Source organism: Protopterus annectens, chromosome 10.part0 (genome assembly GCF_019279795.1).
Source record: "Protopterus annectens isolate FY-2018-M chromosome 10.part0, PAN1.0, whole genome shotgun sequence".
NCBI lineage: Eukaryota > Metazoa > Chordata > Ceratodontiformes > Protopteridae > Protopterus > Protopterus annectens.
In genome coordinates, this window is record NC_056744.1 from 1,813,391,224 (window position 1) to 1,813,412,638 (window position 21,415).

General features: G+C 43.9%; 1 protein-coding gene across 1 annotated transcript in view; it reads right to left on the reverse strand.

The window, feature by feature from the left end:
* Positions 1–2,277: 2,277 nt before the first annotated feature.
* The window catches only part of LOC122814512, a 393,708-nt gene continuing 374,570 nt past the window's right edge, over positions 2,278–21,415 (reverse strand). The window contains exon 8 of the mRNA XM_044087086.1: positions 2,278–5,841. Coding sequence (XP_043943021.1) covers positions 5,297–5,841 — 545 coding nt within the window. The 3' untranslated portion in view covers positions 2,278–5,296. The remainder of the gene's footprint in view (positions 5,842–21,415) is intronic.

Consider the following 21,415-nt stretch of genomic DNA (forward strand, 5'->3'; position numbering starts at 1 on the left):
GCAAACGAGATCTGGGGATATGGAGCAGTGCACCATGGCATACCTGCTTAGCCCAGCCAATGAAAGACTTCGAGCTAGTAAAATCGGCCAAGTCAAAGCCGATATTCGGCATCGAACCCACGGGTAAGAATGCAAGCGAGATAGGACTACATAACATCCTACAGTTGTTCTTTTCTTCCACATGTTCAATGGATTTTGTAAACCAATGAGTACATAGTCCACCGTTTTGGGCCACCAATATTAACCTTTCATCTTCTGTTTTAAATTCATCCCTCCTTAACCATTTCTGCGTTCGAGCTTGATCAACATAAGGTTGTTCCAAGATTTTCCTATACTTGCAGATATAGCTATACAGATACCTAGCTGGGTGAGTTTATCAATGATGCCTGCATGGGAGATGGTGTAAAAAGCCTTGGCTAAGTCTAGGTAGGCGGTATGCATAGATTTCCCTTCATCCAGGGCCTTGGTGACTGCCTCTAAGTCCACCAGGTTTAACAGGCATGATCGCCCTTTGACAAATCCAAACGGAGTAGGGTCAAGAGTTTGGAGATTACCTATATCTTAGTCGATAGGGTCCATGATGTTTTGCTCCATGACCTTGGACATAAAGCTAGTCAGGTAAATAGGTCTATAGTTCCCAGGGTCAGTAGAAGCACCACCTTTGTGCAAGGGAATAAAGGTGTCAGTTTTCCATTCAGCCAGGAGGAAGCCAGTTCTTAGACTAAGACTGAAAAAAGAGAGACAGTACATAATGATGTTGCTAATTCTTGCTAGAGCCCATGTAGGACACAGCCTGGGATGTTATCAGGTCCCACAGATGCTGTGTTTTTGGCTTTAGGGCATTTACGACCTGCTCTTTAGAGATACAAGGTATGGGACAGGTGGTAGGGATGTCATGGGGTATGTGTGGTGGGGACAGGGGAGTAAGGTTTTCACAGAAGCTGTTGGCCAACAGGTTAGCTATGTTTACAGACTCAGTATATGTGGTATAATTAATTAAAAGTTCGACACAAATCTGGGCATTTCCTTTTAGGTTACAGATGTAACTAAAGAACGCTTTGTGGTTGTCCTTAGCCGATGAAGCTAATTTGGATTCATAGTTTGCTTTGGACTACTTCACAAGAAGTCTTATTTGCTTGTTTAAGCTAAGGAAGGATATTTCCAGTTAAGGGCTCACTCCCTCTTATTCTTAGCAATTTCCTCCTGTTATTGTAAAGCCTGTTAAGGGCAGTAGTCCACCAGGCAGGTTTGCTTTTTCTTGAGGAGCTTGTTTTGGTCCTATCGGTTATGGCAGAGTCAATGCAGTTATACAGGTGTTTGTATAAAGCACTGGTGTAGAACAACACACTTGCCAGTTCCATCGGGGGGGGGGGGGGGTGCAGTGAAGATATTTATACCATCCCATAAGAAGTTATAATATGCTTTGGAGAAGTTTTTTGTTTAGTTGCTGCTGGGGGGGTGTGGGGGGGGGTCAGGTGTGATAGTAATTTTGAATGAGACGGATATGTGGTCAGATCACACTAGGGAAGACCTCACAGTGGGGGTGCTACAGTGGTCTCCCATATTAGTAAGCACCAGATCCAGAATGTTGTCGCCCCTTTTGGGGGTGTCAACCAGCTCATCCACGGCATTTGAGCCAACGAAGTCAAGGAACCTTTGGGCAAGTGAGTACAAATAAATTTACCCAGTCAATGGATGGGTACAAATCGCCCAAAACCATGGTGTTCAGATGCATCTCAATAAACTCAAGTGGCTCCAAACAGGCAGACTGGGTGTCCTGATTCATGGAGGGAGTCCTGTAGCTGGCAATGGCTTGAATAGGTGTCCTACCAACAGTTAATTGCACCTGAAACATCTCCAGGGAATCATACTGTTTAACCACTCTGGAGGTGTATTTCTCTAATGAATGACACACTGCCTCCTTTTGTTTTCTCACCTTTAGTTTGTGGTCTGAACGTGTGGAAGGAGGTGTAACCCAGTATGGCTAGGTACTTCTTTAAAGTAAATATAGGGAGTTACATAAGGTGACAGTTGTGCCCCGATAAGTGCAAGTTCAGACTGTCTCTAGAGACAGTGTGGTCACAATGAAGGCCTTGCATTCTTACCAGACCTAACTCACACCTCATAATTCACTGCTGTGCTTATGAAATGGACTCTGCAGTAGAGCATGTATTTTGTGCTGCAAGCATTCTAATGCACCTCTCAGACTCTGGTACAAAAACAAAGTGCTTTCATTTACATCACACATCTTAACCTTGTTAAACAAATTTCATCAAATGTTTCTTACCACTTTATTAAGAATTATGAAAGTAACTGCTACACAATTCAGGTGGAAAAGTCAAAATGTATTTGCTACACTATAGTGTCCACAACAGTGGAAGCAAGAAAACTCTCGCCAATTAAAAGTTACACATTATTGCAATGTTATAAAACTAAAATATTTTTTGTTATCAAAACTAAATTTTCTAACAGCAACTCATAATATGAAACACATTAAACCAGAAGAGCTTTCTGTAGTACATTCACATTACCAAGTCCCATTTGTTTATATGTTCAATCCAAACAGTCTTAGGGGCTCTGCACCTTCCATTACTAAAACAAATGGCATAAATAAGGGTACTCTGTTGTCTGTGTACACGCTCTTGTGTGTAGTATCCTTGAAGGTGTAGCAGTCCAACATACTGCTGTCATTACAAAATGACACCTGTGCCCCTTTAAAACTAAACTCTTTACATTTGTTAGAAGATGACAACTGTGTTATTCTACCATTACGGTTTTACTTCTGTGTAACAGGAATTTGATAAGCGCTGTCTGGAATTAGTTGCTCTTTTTTCATGCTATTTAGACTCGTAAACGCTAATTGTCTTTTGGATACTGACTGCCAGCACTGTTCATTTATTCCCCAATTTCAAAGTAATATCACTAAGGATTGTTCCGCTCTTACAAATTTCAATTTAACTAAACTGTTGAATGAAGTGGAAAAATAAACAGATGTCTTATTAATCCTGTGAGCAAAAGTAGAAATACTACTTTAATTACAATTTACATATGTTACAGTCATGCATCTTGAAATGCTACAACAAAAAGATTATTTTGAGGCACTGGCAGTATTTAATAATTTACTGAAAGAAATGTTCACTCATGACACTTGCATGATGACACTGACGTCAAAAAAACAGAGAACCACCCCTGCATCCCAACATTCTATTTTCTTCCCAAAATATAAGGTATTGGTATCCCCTCCTGCAGTACCTACAGTATTGCGATGTGGAGTGTGGCTACACAATAAAGGTAGTTATAAACCAAGAATTATGTGGTGAAACTGGACTCTCAGATAATATGGAATGACAGTTTTGATTTTATTACAATTGATGTGTCTACTGTCTATCTGAACAGTAGTGAAGTTTTAAAATACTTCATGAGAATTCACCTATATTTCACTATTGATCTTGCCTGTATTAGGTTCTCCTTTCCTTTTTAATATGTTCTTTATAAATATAACAGAGACAATGAGAGTTTTTTGTACCATGTTATGCAAACTCATCAGTGGGGTTATATGAGATAAAGTAATATTCATACTACAATGTTAGGAGGAGAGTGTCACCCCATTATTAATGTTACAGAGACGATTTGACTTGTGCAAGAGGAGATGTTGGACAACCAGTTTACTGCCCCTTAATTTAAAACGGGCTTGGTCTGTTGTGTGTTGCTAATGTGCAGAACAATTCTATTACTTTTTTTAGATATTAAATGATTTGGCCGTGAGAGTAACCAAACTCAGTTTAGCCTTTTTTGGAAACCTAATGGCTACAAATCAGTTCTTACATGGTTGTGGTTTCCATCCTCTTCACTTTTAGTCTCCCCTCTCCAGGGTAAATTTGTACGAGTACGCAAAGCCTGAAAGAAGACTTTCTTAGAATGGCTTGTAATACTCCCAAAAACGTTTTATTGTAGAGGCTGCAACAAAGAGACTGTCATTCGATTACAAGCTTGTTCATAAAAGTAAAGATGAATTATTGTAGAATGTTGTATTTATAACAAAATTATTGTTTCTGAAACTATCAGACACGGGGTACGTAAGGAACAGAGTAATTTTATTTCAAAATACTAATGTCCTGTGTAACGCTGCTTTCACGATTTGTTTCAGCACGTTCTAAACCAATGCCCAAATGCAACCCCCCCCATTCTTTAACAAAACGGGAAACATTTAGGACATTAGCCAATGCATAATAGCAGACAACATGTCCAGTTGGTTAAATTCATATCAGAGTTACTGGCCCCCTCTGAATTTTGTAATGCCTGACATATGGTCTTTTCACATCATAAACTACTACGCATGTTACCGTTTTTTTTTTTTCCTTCCTGCATTAGAGAGGCAGTTGTCTGTACTCTGCCATGCCCTGTGGCATGTTTTACACTGTGGAATCTAAGACAAAATTTAAGGCAAGCCTACTGGAGCATGTCACGGAAATCAAAAACTGCAGACAGAAGTGTGTGTGACTAACACACACCTGATGTCTTTGAAAACACATTATTATTTAACAAGTGCTTACATACTGTGAAACTTGCTATTCAAACCCTTTCGGTTGAATAATATTTTTACTGAGACAACTTAATTTAATAAGGCCAGTTTTATATTGCTGTGGGGTTATTAGAATTTATTTTGTGTGATTTTGTGCATCGGTTCCTTACTGACCAAGGAACAGTGTTGGTTTATCGCTTTGACAGCCTTCTAAGAAATGGATTCATTTCTTCATTTTTTCCCCCATTTGCCCTTGCCATTTCACTTAATTTAGCTTCTGAGACTTTTTTAAATGAAGTGAATCATGCCCTCATAACTGCATGCTTACCATTCTTAGACAGTGTGATCACAATGATTGCCTTTTCTCCCTGTCGCAGTCTTGTCAGATCATATTTCACACCTCAGACTTCTTACAAAATGGCCTATGCAGTAAAACATGTCTTGTGTGCAGCAAACATTTTAATGAAACTTAAACCTCTTTTTTTATATGTAAACAAACGGCACAACTTGCACTAGTGCTATTCATTACCAGTCTTAATGTGGTATAAATGCATAGATAAGTTAACTAGTTATGTCACAAGATTCTTGCTTTTCTATAAAGAGTTATTAACAGTCAGTGGCTGTTGTAAATTAAGAAGTAAAATCTAGCCAGTCTGACAGGCAGAAAGTATATGTACACATCATGACAGTTCCCAAACTGATCTTGTAAAAAGAAACCCTCTAACTGAACATGATCTGCCTGTGAAACACATTCATATCACCATATTAATTTGTTTACAGCATTAGTCGCAACAGTCTTAAGGGCTCTGCATTCTTTCCTCCGTCATTAAAACAAGGGCTGAAATAAGGGTACAGAGTTTCTGTAAAGGTGTCTGTGAACGTGTAAATGTGCGACATGTTGCTGGCATTATAGAATGACAGCTGTCCTCCTTCATAGTCCAGGTACATTCCAATCCTTCGGGGTTTTGTATGAAGACTAAGAACCTCGGGTATGGACTCCATAGCCATGTACCGGTCTCCGTTCCGCAGGCAAAGAACCCAATATCCTTCTTCTGGCACTCGTGTAATGAATCCCTTTCTTCTGGCAGTCTCACGGGTCACACCCAAGTCCCACTTTGTTTTACCACCCACCTCCACCTCCCAATAGTGAATTCCGGCTGTGAAACCCTCACACCCCAGCACACAAGCGCATTGGTCAAACCTGGTGAGGCTGTCGGGGAGCTGTTGTCTTTTATCCCCATGGAATGCACTGCTTAGATCTTCTGCGAGATAAATCTCTGGGTGAGCTGTCACGGGGTCCAGCGTTAGAGCTGACACACCTGAAGGAAATACAGTGTATTAAACAATGCATTCAATATCAGACACTGATCACTGAAACATTTTCATTAAAGCCTTGTAACAACAATTGTTTCTTTAGCTTCATAGTTACGTACTAGTCTAGCTGCCTTTGTAGGCCAATTTCCCTTTTGGTGCTTGAGTTAGCCTCTCCCATTTGGTGTTTACTCATCCCATGCTGATATTCTGACTAGGAATAATGTACAAGTAAATGCTGTTAACCCTGCATGCTCTGACCTTAAGGGTCCTGTCCTAGACATGCACCTCGTCTCTAATATTTATGCAGTTAAAATAAAAGAGCTCATAACAGAAAAAAGTCAAAGCAACAGTACATGCGTTTACAAGGAAATGGAACTGCGTGTATTAACACATTTACACAAATGCAAGGAAATGAACTGCGTGTATTAACACATTTACACAAACGCAAGGAAATGAACTGCGTGTATTAACACATTTACACAAACGCATGGAAATGGAACTGCGTGTATTAACACATTTACACAAACACAAGGAAATGGAACTGCGTGTATTAACACATTTACACAAACACAAGGAAATGAACTGCGTGTATTAACACATTTACACAAACGCATGGAAATGGAACTGCGTGTATTAACACATTTACACAAACACAAGGAAATGGAACTGCGTGTATTAACACATTTACACAAACACAAGGAAATGTAACTGCATGTATTAACATTTACACAAACGCAAGGAAATGGAACTGCGTGTATTAACACATTTACACAAACGCAGGGAAATGAACTGCGTGTATTAACACATTTACACAAACACAAGGAAATGGAACTGCGTGTATTAACACATTTACACAAACACAAGGAAATGTAACTGCATGTATTAACATTTACACAAACGCAAGGAAATGGAACTGCTTGTATTAACACATTTACACAAACGCAGGGAAATGAACTGTGTGTATTAACACATTTACACAAACACACGGAAATGGAACTGCATGTATTAACACATTTACACAAACACAAGGAAATGGAACTGCGTGTATTAACACATTTACACAAACACAAGGAAATGAACTGCGTGTATTAACACATTTACACAAACGCATGGAAATGGAACTGCGTGTATTAACACATTTACACAAACACAAGGAAATGGAACTGCGTGTATTAACACATTTACACAAACACAAGGAAATGAACTGCGTGTATTAACACATTTACACAAACGCATGGAAATGGAACTGCGTGTATTAACACATTTACACAAACACAAGGAAATGGAACTGCGTGTATTAACACATTTACACAAACGCAAGGAAATGAACTGCGTGTATTAACACATTTACACAAACGCATGGAAATGGAACTGCGTGTATTAACACATTTACACAAACACAAGGAAATGGAACTGTGTGTATTAACACATTTACACAAACGCAAGGAAATGGAACTGCGTGTATTAACATTTACACAAACACAAGGAAATGAACTGCGTGTATTAACACATTTACACAAACGCATGGAAATGGAACTGCGTGTATTAACACATTTACACAAACACAAGGAAATGGAACTGCGTGTATTAACACATTTACGCAAACACAAGGAAATGTAACTGCATGTATTAACATTTACACAAACGCAAGGAAATGGAACTGCGTGTATTAACGCATTTACACAAACGCAAGGAAATGAACTGCGTGTATTAACACATTTACACAAACACAAGGAAATGGAACTGCATGTATTAACATTTACACAAACGCAAGGAAATGGAACTGCTTGTATTAACACATTTACACAAACGCAGGGAAATGAACTGTGTGTATTAACACATTTACACAAACACAAGGAAATGGAACTGCATGTATTAACACATTTACACAAACACAAGGAAATGGAACTGTGTGTATTAACACATTTACACAAACACAAGGAAATGGAACTGCGTGTATTAACACATTTACACAAACACAAGGAAATGTAACTGCATGTATTAACACATTTACACAAATACAAGGACATAACAGTGCTGTCCAGTTCAAATGTAATTTTAGCGGTAATGTTGCTTAGGGTGGCCACCTTTACAAATGCCCAAAGTCGGACACTTTGTAGAAATGTGAGACTCTGCAGCACAGATCATACCCATGACCAGTGCAAAGGACAGAGCTTCACTTTTTTGCTAAAATAAAAGCTTATTCTTATAGCATTTGAGTTGCTTATGCTATTTCATGCAATTTAGGCGTTTCAGATTCAAAGTAACTGCTTTTTGCAACTATTATAGAAAACTTGTGAAATATTTTTGGCATAGTTGTATCCTAGTAACCCTTATAAAACTGTGCAGAAGTGGGCATGATTCTATGTGACCGATATGCCAAATGGCAGTGATATCGTATGAAAATGAAGCATGACAGACATGCAGATTTGCCACTGACATCATGTGTAAGCTAGGTACTTGAGAGCTTATAAATTAAGCCTAAAATTAGGAAAAGTTAAATCCAAGGTCACAGAAAAAAATAAATAGGTTCATAGGTGTGTACTAGGCGAATGGCCACCCAACCTTAGTTCACAGTGCCTCTGTTGAGTAGAGCCACTGGAGTGATCCCCAGGGTGCATTTTCCATTTCCCATCCACTCATCAAGATTTCTCTTGAAGAGGGACAGTGAGGTGCTCTGTTTGACATGTATGGAAAGTCTGTTCCATATCATGGGCAGTCTTCTAGGTTATGAACCTATCCCTCCAGCAAGTTCTGTTGGATGTGGTAATGAGGGTGAGGTCTCTCACTTATGTACTGCAATAAAAAGAGCACGTAGCATTTACATACAGAATGCACAAAAATCTGCCACAATTAAAAAATTACAAACATTTTTTACATAGTTTACAAATCTCAGACACTTATGACAGTCTGACAGGTACACATATATGATAAATTATAAGGGATACATACTGGAAAAATAGCAGGAGAAACCAACATTCGTTATGTAGGCACAATTCTATTTCTGACCTAGGCATGCCTTTAATTTTAAATTCTTTAAGGACAAGTTATCAAATGCATTAATTTAATTGGGCATATTTTTCAAACATCCCTTGGACAAACGATCACTAACACACAGCTAGAGAGAGATGTTGGGCAGGATTCACAATGGGTTGCACGGAGTCTAAGAGTCATGTAAGACTCCATGCAGCCATAGCGATCCAGGAACAGCCCGAAATACCATGTAAGAGACCAGCTAAAACGTCTCTTACACGGGCAGGGCGTGGATATGCTAATTACCTCACTTGCAGCCGAAAGGCATGCAAATGAGGTAGATTAGCGATCCACGAAGCTGAAACCAGCTCGCGTAAGAGTTGTGTTAGGTGCAGAAATGTACTCAGTTGACAACTGAGTACGTTTCTGCAAATAACACAATGGAGCCATGTCAGCTCCAAATAAAGTGTGCATATGTGTTAGGCAGCATGCCAATGGCCAAATATGTGGCCATTGGCACGAAAACCCGATGCAAACATGAAAATTTTTTTTTTCCCGGCGATCGGCGATGTTTAAACGCAGCGCAGCCCTGCGCAAATGGGCTGCGCTATATAAAACATAAAAATAAAGGTTTTAAAGTTTTATGCAATGCATGGATTTACAATGCAGGGACTAGCAGACCGAAAACAACATGGCCACCGTTTAGTGGTTGCTAAGGGGGGAAGCTGAGTGTAAGACACGTAACTAAGCATTAGCAGGCAATCCTATGTAAATGAGTGGTAGGATAGTGAATCTCACTGTCACATAGCACATTCCGTGTAGTGTAAGAGTTAGATAAGGGGGGAGTAACAGAGTAGGAGATAGGTGACATCACAGGGGGGAATGTCGGAAAGAAATCAAGCTCATTGGAGCAAAGTGGTATGTGAAAGATGTCAGTCACACAGCATAGAAAGAAGAGTGTCAACAGATAAGCATGGGAAAGTCAAGAAATGGAAGGTGTACACTGTGGCTAACACCAAAGTTTCTTGCTGTGTGTGCATGTGCGCGTGTGCTCACTGGGAGGCACGAGTAAGACAGAGTGCACGTGTGTAAGGCAGAGTAAGCATGTAGGAGCCTGTTTAAAGATCTGTAAACCTATTTGCGCTGGTGTGCGTGCGTTTTAACCCGAATAAGCAGATTCTAGTCCGTGTAAGCATGTGCGCGCGCATGGTAGCCACTGTGAGCGTGTTTTCGCTGGTATGCGCACTGCTCCCCCCTGAGGAAACAGAGAGGAAAAAGGAAGCATAAGAAATAGTAGGAAGCTAGCAGGGAATACTGGTAGAGCTAGCAGGTGAAAACAATTAGAAGCAGGCAATTACACAGGCAGAATACTAGCCCAGCCCAGCACTTAAAACACTGCAAACAGCATTGCAGTACGTTTCTCTCAAGCGACACTGCAAGACAGGAGTAAGCTATTAGAAGTGAAAACTGAAAAAGCTGTACTCAGACCAAACATGCTAGGGGCTGCCATAGCTGTTTTAGGGAGACATAGGAGACTTGCTGAGGGTGGTGACAATGCAAATGCTGCCAGACAACCCACAGTGAGGAGACAGAGAAGAGTGTACAGGCCCAGGGTCACCTACCAGGGGTTACATGAGCTGGAGATAGTGGAGCGCTATAGAGTAGACAGAGACCTCCTGCAGCAAATTGTTGAGCTGTGCAGGTCATGCCTCACACAGAGGAGAACCCATCCTAGTGGAAACCAAGGTATGTGTTGGCCTAAGAATACTAGCAACAGGTACCTTCCAGAGACCAACTGGTGATATGATGGGGATCTCACAGGCATCAGCATCCAGGGTACTGCATCAGTTCTTGGATGCCATGTTGGCACATGTCAGAGATCATGTACATTTCCCCAATTCCCATGAGGCATTGGCCAGCAATATGCGACTCTTCCAGCAAATACCCTGAGGTAGTGGGTGCAATAGACTGCACGCATATACGCATCAAGGCACCAGCTGGTGAGCGGGGTAGGGCCTACATTAACCGCAAGGACTTCCCCTCCATCAACTGCCAGGTCGTGTGTGATGCCCAGGGCATAACGAATGTGTGTGCTGGCTGTCCTGGAAGCTACCATGATTCCCATATCTGGCATCTGACGCAGCTGTACCAGACATTTGCCAGTGGGGACATCCCACATGGTCACTTAGTGGGGGATGCTGGATATGCACTGGAGCCGTAGCTGATGACACCCATCAGAAATGCACATACACCTGAACAAGAACCCCATAATGAGGCACACGCACAAACACGAAATGTAATAGAGCGTGTGTTTGGGCTGCTCAAGTCATGGCTTCGGTGCCCGGACACATCTGGTGGAGCCTTGCAGTACTCACAAACTACAAGTACCCAAATTGTCATGGTATGTGCTATGCTACATAATATGATACTGCAAAAACAGCTGCAACAGGACCAGCATAAGGCCGGGACAAACAGCCCCCCACCATTGCCAAGGTCATCACAGGCAGAGTGTGACTCGGAGGAGGAACAACCTGAGCCTGCCCCAGTAGGCAGAAGGAGGTGTGCCCAGTATGCCCTGGCCTTGGCAAAGAGGCAACGCATAGCACATACACTGGCTCAGTAGGAACCCTGGGAATGATACCCCTCTCTGACTCACTCATACAGTAAAAGGGACGCCTAAGATGACACAACCTGCTTTCAAACATGTACAGTGAGTGTAGTATGTGCATCCGACATAGGCAGCCCTGCAGCACCACCTGAGGCATGATTGCCATGTGTTAAGCAATGTTAACACCATCTAGTATATGCAAACATGATGACCCTGCCTAACATCTCACCCTCACCAAGCATGATGCCACACTATGAAGACAACAAGATCAAGTACAATAATTGGCTGAAGTATTGCTGTTAGTCAAAGGGGAACAAATGGCTGACAGCCTGGGATGACATGCCGAGCAAGACATGATGCTCCACCTACTAGGGATGGCACGCACCCAGCACACCTGGCTGTGTGGATACTGGCAAAGGCTGTTGTCACCCCCACTGTGCCTTGAATAGGTAAGGCTGGAAACACAAACCCACCACCATAGGTAGCACAAGGGATAACAACCTGGACGTAATGCTACCCAATGCCAGAAGTCTAAACTGCAAGATGCATGCAGACCAAACCCACCTCAGCATGGAGAATGGTAATATCTGTTCTGTAACAGAAACCTGGGTCAAGGCTCAGAAGAGCACCCTAATACTACCAGGTTATGCCTTATACCATGCTTTACAGCCCCAAAACATGGAACAAACTACAATAGGAGTGTGGCTATCAATAATTGTCAAGGATAACTACACCCCCAGGTTGGTACCATAGCAAGAAGCAGCATGGACTATCCACGGGCAAGTAACAGTGGCTCAAACTGCGTCCCAGTTTGCAGCCTGCTACAGACCACCCTCCCAAACCCAGGAACCCCAGTCAGCCTTCCTGAAGACACTGCAGAGTATGAATGTCTCACCAAATACCAAACAAGGCACACACAAGGTACGACATAGGTGGTAATCCAATATGTACGGAAGAAGTAATCAGGGACCTAGGAACACAAGTGGACAGTAACCCGTCATGTGACACTCACATTGCCAAGGTGGCCAGGAAGACCTGCTATATTGCCCACCTTAACATGAAAGGATGCACATGTAGATAAAGAGAGGTCACAGTGCCCCCATACTCTTCTCTTATCAGGCCCATACTTGAGAACAATGCCCCATTTTGGATGTACCTTACCTGACACCTGCAGCAGTTAGAAAGACCCCAAACGTACCTCACCAAGAGGATACTTGAGAACAATGCCCCATTTTGGATGTACCTTACCTGACACCTGCAGCAGTTAGAAAGACCCCAAACGTACCTCACCAAGAGGATAAAGGGTCCAAACATTTGTCATCTGCTGCCTGGCTGAAGAAACCACAGCCCAATTCACATGCATACTGCCCAGTCAGAGGCGATGTATGCCTGATGTACAAGGCCATGTCCAATCCATAATGAATGGACATGCTCCACTGGAGAAACTCCAAATCCAGCAGAGACACCACAGTGAGATATCTGAACCTCAACACATAGATAAATAGGATGTGCTGGAGGGACAGATTCATAACCCAGAGGCTCCTTACACTCTGGAACAGAATCCCAGTCCATGATAGGCTGAGCTCCACACTCATACTCAACAACAGAAATCCGGTCAAGTGCATGGGAGATAGTAGGTGTACACTGGGGGCCATCTCTGTGTCACATCTAGTACAGTAAACCCTAAATGGGCATAATATGCACATTGCAAGGGGTGTCAAAAGCCACACACAGTCTGTCTAGGCTCAAACATGGCCAGGGCAGATAGTCTAGTATGAACCTATGAACCTATGACGATACAAATTGTGCAGAACACAAAGGATAACCACAGAGCTGTCCTAACTGATGGTAGGAACCATGGTGATAATCCACAGATATGCTCTGCATTACTGAAATATCACAAACAATACACCAAACCCACACACATTGCCAACATCCAACCTAACAGATTCTTTGCAAACTCCCCACCAGCACCAAACTGCCAAATATCTATCCCAGCAGAGTGCTGGCCCCCTGACATTGCAGATGCTGAGGTACAGCCAGCATCTACAAAGCAAACCACACAGCATCAATGGTACCAGATGGTGTCCTGGGTTGTGTCCAACAAGAACTGTAAGAAGAATGGAACACCAAATAGCACTACTGCTCACTCTCAGTCTTACCACGGGATATGTACCCAAAGAGCAGTGTACAGCAACAGTGGTCCCTCACCACAAAGGTGGTGTCTGAATGGATACCGCAAACTATCACCCCTCAACCCCAACTATCTAGGTTGGCAAAGTAATGCAGAGGATGATCATGGATCCCAGGAATAATGAGATTGGGTACCTACAGACATTGGTCCATACCCAGTGTGGTTTTCATAGGGCAGATCCTGCCCCTTAAACATGCCTGACTCATGTGAAACACGCACCAAGGCCATTGATGAGGGGAATGTGGTTCACATAGCCTATCTGGACCTTGCTAAACCCTTCCATACAATACCCCAGTTGTTCAATACAGATAAGCTCACCAGCCTAACTATAAACCCCTATCCAAGTAGATGGGTTGCAAACCAGCTCAAGGACAGAACTGACCTGGGCAGAAATGCTGCAGTCATGTCAGACTACAAACCAGGTACACCTGGCATCCCACAAGGCACGGTCCTGGGACCTCTCTTGTATGGTTATATATGTCACATAGGTACAGGCCAACATGGAAGGACTGTGTCTGAACAGGTTCGCAGATTACTACAAACTGCCCACCATATCGGACCCTCCAGCTGACACAAGCATCCTACAAAAGGCACACATAGAAACAGACAAGTGGTGCCACAGCCATGTCAAATTACCACATAGGTGTTAACCCATTAAGTATATCAGGAGCAATAAGAGACCTGGGGACACAAGGTGATAGATATCCTGCATGTGACAACCATGTATCTGTAGTGGTTACAGAAACGTACCATATACCCACCTAATCATGAAGGCAAGCACAGCTAGGTCAGGGGAGGTCATTGCGCCTCTCAAGTCATCCATCAGCAGCCTCACAATTGCGTACAATGGCCCTTGTGGGATGTACCTTAGCAGACACCTGCATCAACTGAAAGACCCCACAAATACCCCACCAGGAGGATCTCAAAGCTGTAACAGATGCCATGTGTTGCCTGACTAAACAAACTGCAGCTCCACACAGTGCCATACCGCCTGGCTAGAGGTGATCTGTGCCTGATGTATAAAGCCATGACCAAGCTGGAATCAATGGACATTTGGCACCATGTAAAATCTGAATGCTGGTGGCCTATGCACATGACAGGCCTGAACCCCAGCACAGACAAACAGGACATGCTGTACCGATTGTTGGTCCATAATCCAGAAGCTCACTTCACTCATGACTAAACTCCCAGCACAGGATATCCAGGGAGTCCCTCACTGACTGTCATCCAGAGGAATCATGATGACTGGATGGGAGATGGCAGGTGTACCCTGGATATCACCTGTATGTCACGGGTAGACAGAGGCACAGCACACTAACCTTGAAATATGTCATGGCAAACACCAATAAATATGTGTGTTGAAGGACAAACACTCTCTGACTAGCATTACAAATGGCCTAGGGCACATGGCCTTTGTTTGTCACTGTCCACACAAGTTGTGGAATACATTAACAATGTCGGACAATCTTGTTCTATGTTGTCCATATCTGAACAAAAAGCAACAAGGTCATATCTGCACAACTCGCCTTCAACCAGTCTGGTGTGCTCACTATAAATATTACAAGCAGAAATAGGACTGAAACCGATGATACTGTCCACCACAGTGAAAGTACTGAACCAGTACACTATACGACAATACACTGTTTGGTCAGTATGAAAGGATGTTGACAACTGTATGCAAACTATCCCATGGCAACCCTGCAGGCAAAGCATAATGCCTGTTAGGTTCAGACACAAAGCAGTGGGGCAGGAAGAACACAACCGGATGTCCAGCACTCAACTGTACATGTGAAATATAGATTAAGTCCACACACAAACACAAATGTGGTGGACCACAGATCTCAACATATGGAAAGTTCACACTGGGCATGCTCGCACACTTAGATAAATGGGACGTGTCAGTCAAGAAGCCATATAAACTGTGAACTGGGCATGCTCACACAGGCCATGTCACAGTTCAGCAGTTGCATGCATATATCTGGCATTTGTATGTGTTAATACAGGAACCTCCCACAATACAGAAATCTGCCCAGTGCACACAGTGAAATAACAACAGAGACATAAGTAAAGTAGTGGATCCCACTCATATGCAAACATCTGCCACAGTACACAAGTTGTTCATAGAGATAGGGAAAGCTATGGCAATAAAGACCCACAAACAGTTGCTGAGCAACAGATACTTGCATCTGACAGGTAAACATATGGCCGTAGAGTTCAATACTAGGCTGTTGTCCCTAGGGAATACAGAAGACTATCCACAGTGTATTTGGTGTCTGCATCCGCAGTACAGTAGGCCACTGTGCCTCTGCAAAGTTAATACATAGATATACTCTCCCCCTTACTGATGGATAGTAACAGATGTACATACCTCTTCATAAATAATGATGTCAGCACACTATACATATGTCAGGAGCACAAATGATACCCAGTAAGTTGAATAGCATGCTCAGCTACTGCGTCTCCCACAAGTGTCATAACATAGTTATGTAGGGGTTTGAATCCTGCAAATGCTCAGTATGTGTGTGTATGTGTGAATGTGGGGGGGCAGTAGGGTGTGTGCAATTCTATGTGTAAGAGAAATGTCCCTTTTGGCAACTAGTACAACACACCACATGCTGCATATTCCACTGTCTAAACACTGATGATATCAGCACCCTATAAGTACAGCAGGAGAAAGCAAGCCTCCCAGTAATGCAAAGAGCGCGCGCTGCTACTGCGTCTCTCACAAGTGTCATAACACAGTTAGGTAGGGGTTTGTATCCTACAAACGCCATGTGTGTTTTTGTCACACAGTTTGTCCATGTGTGTGGGGTGTTGTTCCCAATATTGCACGACAGATTATATCAGTAATGTCAATGCACACATGATGCATGTGTGTGCCACATACACATATGTACCTGTGACCTTCAATAGTTCCCATGTCTGAAGCCTGCCTCATGTGAATACATGGAATTTGCATTAAACAACTTTATGACTGTGGTTTTCTGTGGTATGTGAATATACAGTGCGAGTTGTATATGGTGTCATCCTACCAGCGAGGGATACACGTCTGGTCTGGAGCATATAGCCCACATGTTGTTGATGAACAGGTGCAGCATGTTTTCACCTCTTGTGGGAGTGGTAACAAATTGTTCCATAGCAATTCAGTGAATAAATGCTAGGAACCTTTCAGCTAGGGTCTTGGAGCTAGAGTAATGCTCACACTCTATGTTTGGGTAGTTGCAGTCCACCCATATAATGGTGTTTGTAGAGACCGTCATATTCCCAGTGTTGTCAGGAAGGCCAAGTGGGTTCCCTGGGTATGGGAGGGTGGTGTGTGCCAGGCTATGAACTTGAAGGCAGTCTAACCCACTGTTAGTTGCACATGGATAGGCTCTGATGCTTTGGGCTGTGCCACCAACCTGGAGGTGTGTGCATCTGTGGTGCCTTTGGATACTTCCCCCCTGTTCTGGTTTGGTGCATCTTTAGGGGACGACAAGCATGGTATGAGGTATAACCTGGCAGTGATGGGGTGCACCTGGGAGCCTTGAACCAGGATTCTGTTACTGCACAGATATTGCTGTTCTCCATGCTAAGGACAGTTTCCAGTGCATGCATCTTGAGGTTTACACTGCTGGCATTGAGTAGCATTACTATTAGTGTCCTATCCCGTGTGATACCTGTGTAGGTGGCTATGTAATTTGAGCCTTGCATAAAAAGGCACTGTGTGTGTAGCAAGAGCCTTTGCCAATATACAACGGCCCATGGGTGACAGGTGCAAGCTGTCTCTAGCAAAGCATCGTGGCTTGTCTAGCATGTAATCCCATGCTGACAGGCATTGGATCCCCTTTGAATGTCACCGAAACATAAGCCAATTGTAGAAATTGATCATCCTGTCTACATATTGTGGCAGCATTCTTGGTGAGAGTAAGATGCTACTCAAGGTCAGGGTCATACCAGCCTGTGCCACATACTCAGAGAGCCCCTCTATGTCCCCTATCATGTAGTCCAAGGAGGTACGTCACAGGTCATTCACACTGGCACGGACAATGACTGAGTCATATTTGTACATGCCTTGGAGTGACCTGTATGCTTGTGTTATGTGGTGGATCATAGTGCCAGACTGGCATCTCACCATGACCTTCTCCTTGTTCAGCCTGGTAAGCAGGACCTCAGTGTACCTGACGATAGAGGTACCTATTACAACTGTAGCAGGTGTGTTGTTTAGCCTTACGGGCTGTGACTGTTCGGCACACAGGCTTTGTGAGCTATGTGTTGCACGTGCTCTGTTCTGGCGTAACGTTTGCTTGTGTGTCTGCTTCGGAGGTGTCTGCTGCTCAGGCAGGATGCTATTTTGAGACTCCAAGAATGTTCCTGTGTGTTTATGTGTTTGGATTGCTGTCGTGGTAGGTCTATGTGAGACTGGTATTGTATTCACTGTAGTATCCCACTCCACCTGACAGGTTATGCCAGTACTGAGTTAAGAGAGTGGGGTTGCATCTCTCACATGTGTTGTAAGTTTATGGGAAGGGGAGAGGGTTGTCTGTGTACATGAGGCAGCTGTAACATTGCCACATGACTCACAGATTCACCAACTGGACCAGAGAGGAGATTGACAAGTGACCTTTGCACATGCTACCATAGTATTGTGAATTCCATAATAATTAACGCATAGGGCAAATGGGGAACAAGGTACTCAAGGTGAGTATGTGAGGGTGTAGTGCTTCTGATTTGTTAGTGCTGGCATATATAAATGCTTTCGTAAGCAAATGCCAGGTAAGTCGTATGCAATGTGTTACAGGCAACTTACATGCAAACAGGACAAACAGTGACGTTCTGTCAAGTGAGACATGGACATCAGTACAGTAAGCAATACAGATGTCACTAGGGATCCACAGAGGCACTGTAAATCTGCACTGCAGGTGGAATCAGCATTTCAGGGAAATAACAAGCAAACATGCGTACAAACAAAGCTACAGTCAGCAGGCCTGGATGTAGTCTATGCTACAACAAACAAGGTGTACCACTTCCAGTAGGTAACAGTGCAAATATGCAGGCACTATAAGCCTGTACCCAGAAATTCACAGGTCAGACGGGCAGGGCCCAGCCTCACCTCCCACAAGTGTACAGACCATGTACCTTCGTAATGTAGAATAGCCGGCCTAAGTGCTCATACCGGACAGCAGTTCCAACTTAGTAGGATGTATGCTACCTGTCCTGGCACCACAGTATCCTTGACATTTATGGAGACTCTCCCTCCTGTCATAGTTAGTTCTGTGTTTTGGGGCTGTCAAGCATGGTATGAGGTGTGACCTTGTAGTGCTAGGGTGCTCTTGTGAGTCTTGAACCTGTTGTGTATTACTGCACAGATATCAACATCCTCAAACATCCTCAATGCAGAGTTGAGTGTGGACAGCATGCAACTTGCAGTTTACATGTCCATCATTGAGTATCAATACTTACATTTTCTTATCCCCTGTGCTACTTATGTAGGTGGCCTTCTGTTGACAGCCTTACCACCAGTATGCAAAGATGTGCAGACATTACACTATGGTAATTACTATGGGTGAACAAAACAATACGACAATCATACTGTTACTGCATCAGGCATGCTGGGATATACCCACAATGATATCATTACAATGTACTGTTGACAACATGATACTATTACTACTTCTATGTAGTCACCCTGTGCATCACCGATGTTACAGATTGCAAGAGGTGGCACAGTTTCATCATATGCACAGGGTGTGTACTTGGTATGCCTGAGTCTGCCAATGATAAAACCAATTGACATGTATGTGTGTGTGTGTGTGTCTGTTTGTGAGAAACAGCAGTACAAGATGGGGCAATGTTGATGCAGTGTGTGCGTGTATGCGGTAGCCCTAGGTGCTATCAATTCGCATGTGTGTATGCATGCACACAGTCCCACCTCATGGCTGCCATATACAGGTGTTTGTGGACAGCCACAGACTGTACCTGCCAGGTCATACAGATCACTGTCTCTGGCCACGGACACGGTACCTGTGCCTGGCAGGGGTGCTACGGACCGTATCAGGTACTAAGCCAGACTGGGTACTGTCATCAAAAGCAGGTGGATGATGACTGGAGACAGGTCCCTCTTGGGACTGTCCAGAGCCACGTGCATGTGGTCTTCTGGGGTGGTCTGATGACAGCACAGACCCAGCATTGCTGGGGCTGCTGCTGGCACTATGGGAGCGGCCGCAGGCCTGTTGTTGTCCGCGACGACTGCCAGCTGCTGCTGTTGCTGGCATACGCCCACGTCGACCCCTCAACCATCCACCATTGCCCTGGCTCATTGACATGTAGTTGTGGAACAGATCTGATGTGTCCCTCCAATGTCTGCCAATGATCTCGGTGAAATTACGGATGGCAGCCGCAACATCACGCATACTGTCATTCATAGCTGTGCGACATGCTCTCAGCTCCCTCAGACCCTGTCTGGTGTACCGTTCCATACGTGACTGTGCCTGCATTATGGCCCGAAACATAGCTGAGGTTGAAAGACCTCTGTGGGCACGTCTGACAGGGGCAGTACGCTCACGTATGCTCCCACGAGAACCCCTGGACATCTGCCTGTGTGGTACCATGTCAGGACCCTGGCCATGGCTGCTGTGTGGGGATGCATGTGCCACCGATACCAAATTACCCTGGTCAATGCCCACTGTATCCTGTCCATCACCTAGGGACATTGGTGACAAAGGATGTATTGGCAGGATGACAGCATGCATTGATGGGGTCGACAGCTGTGTACTGTCAATTGGCTGACCAACGACAGACCCTGGCACACCTCCCTGTGCCATTACACAGGTATCATCACTATCACTATCCACGGCAGATGATTCAGGTTCCCTGCTGCACAACACCAGAGCAGCACCAGGACCTGTGGGAGTAAGACAGGAAACACAGTTTACAATGTGTACACAATGTCACCACTGATACACACATGCACACTCCTATATGAGATATTAACACACAGACACAAACACACCTGCAATCAAACACATAGCACTACTGCTTCAGCCTATTATTACTATTAGTATCAAGAGTATTGAAGGTATTGTTATTACACACTCACCAGCATGGATAGGCTGCCTTGCTGTTACACCAGAGGGACCTGCAGAAATGAGACATTTACTGTCAGTGGGCACAACTGTGCCATTGATACTGCGAGTATGATATAGTTCAGTAGTACAACAGTTGGCTTCCACAGGTCTACTGCTGATATTGAGAATATCACTCTTGCACAATAATTACCAAGATAACAGCTACAAACCGAGGACACACCTCACACATGCATAAACTACCAGTGTACAGAACAGTCAACTATACATATGGCATGTTACCTGCACGCTCAGAGTCCTGCTGCTGGGTGGCTCCAGCCTCCATTCATTATGCTGCTGTTGGGCTGGAGCCACAACACGTAGGAGTAGTCCCTCCAGTCTGGTGAGGGGGGGGATGTATAGCCGCCCCACCACCTGTGGCAAGCTGTTGCCTGTAGATATCAGACACACGCTGACGGACATATCTAATTAAATCACTGCAGTGATGGCGTACCTGCTCATATGTCCGGTTATGCGTGCCTATGTCATTTACCTGATGGACCAGGTCTTGCCACAGTGCAGCCCTCTCCTGCTGGTTCTGGCTGGTGCGGGGAAAAAGAGTATTGTGAAATCCCACACCAGGCTCTGGTGTATCTCCTCATCCTCCACAGCGGAGTAGGTAGGGTTTCGCTGGTGAACCATAGCCCTGAAAAGGAAAAGAAACGTGTCAGCAATATATGTCGGCAAAATATAGCACACAT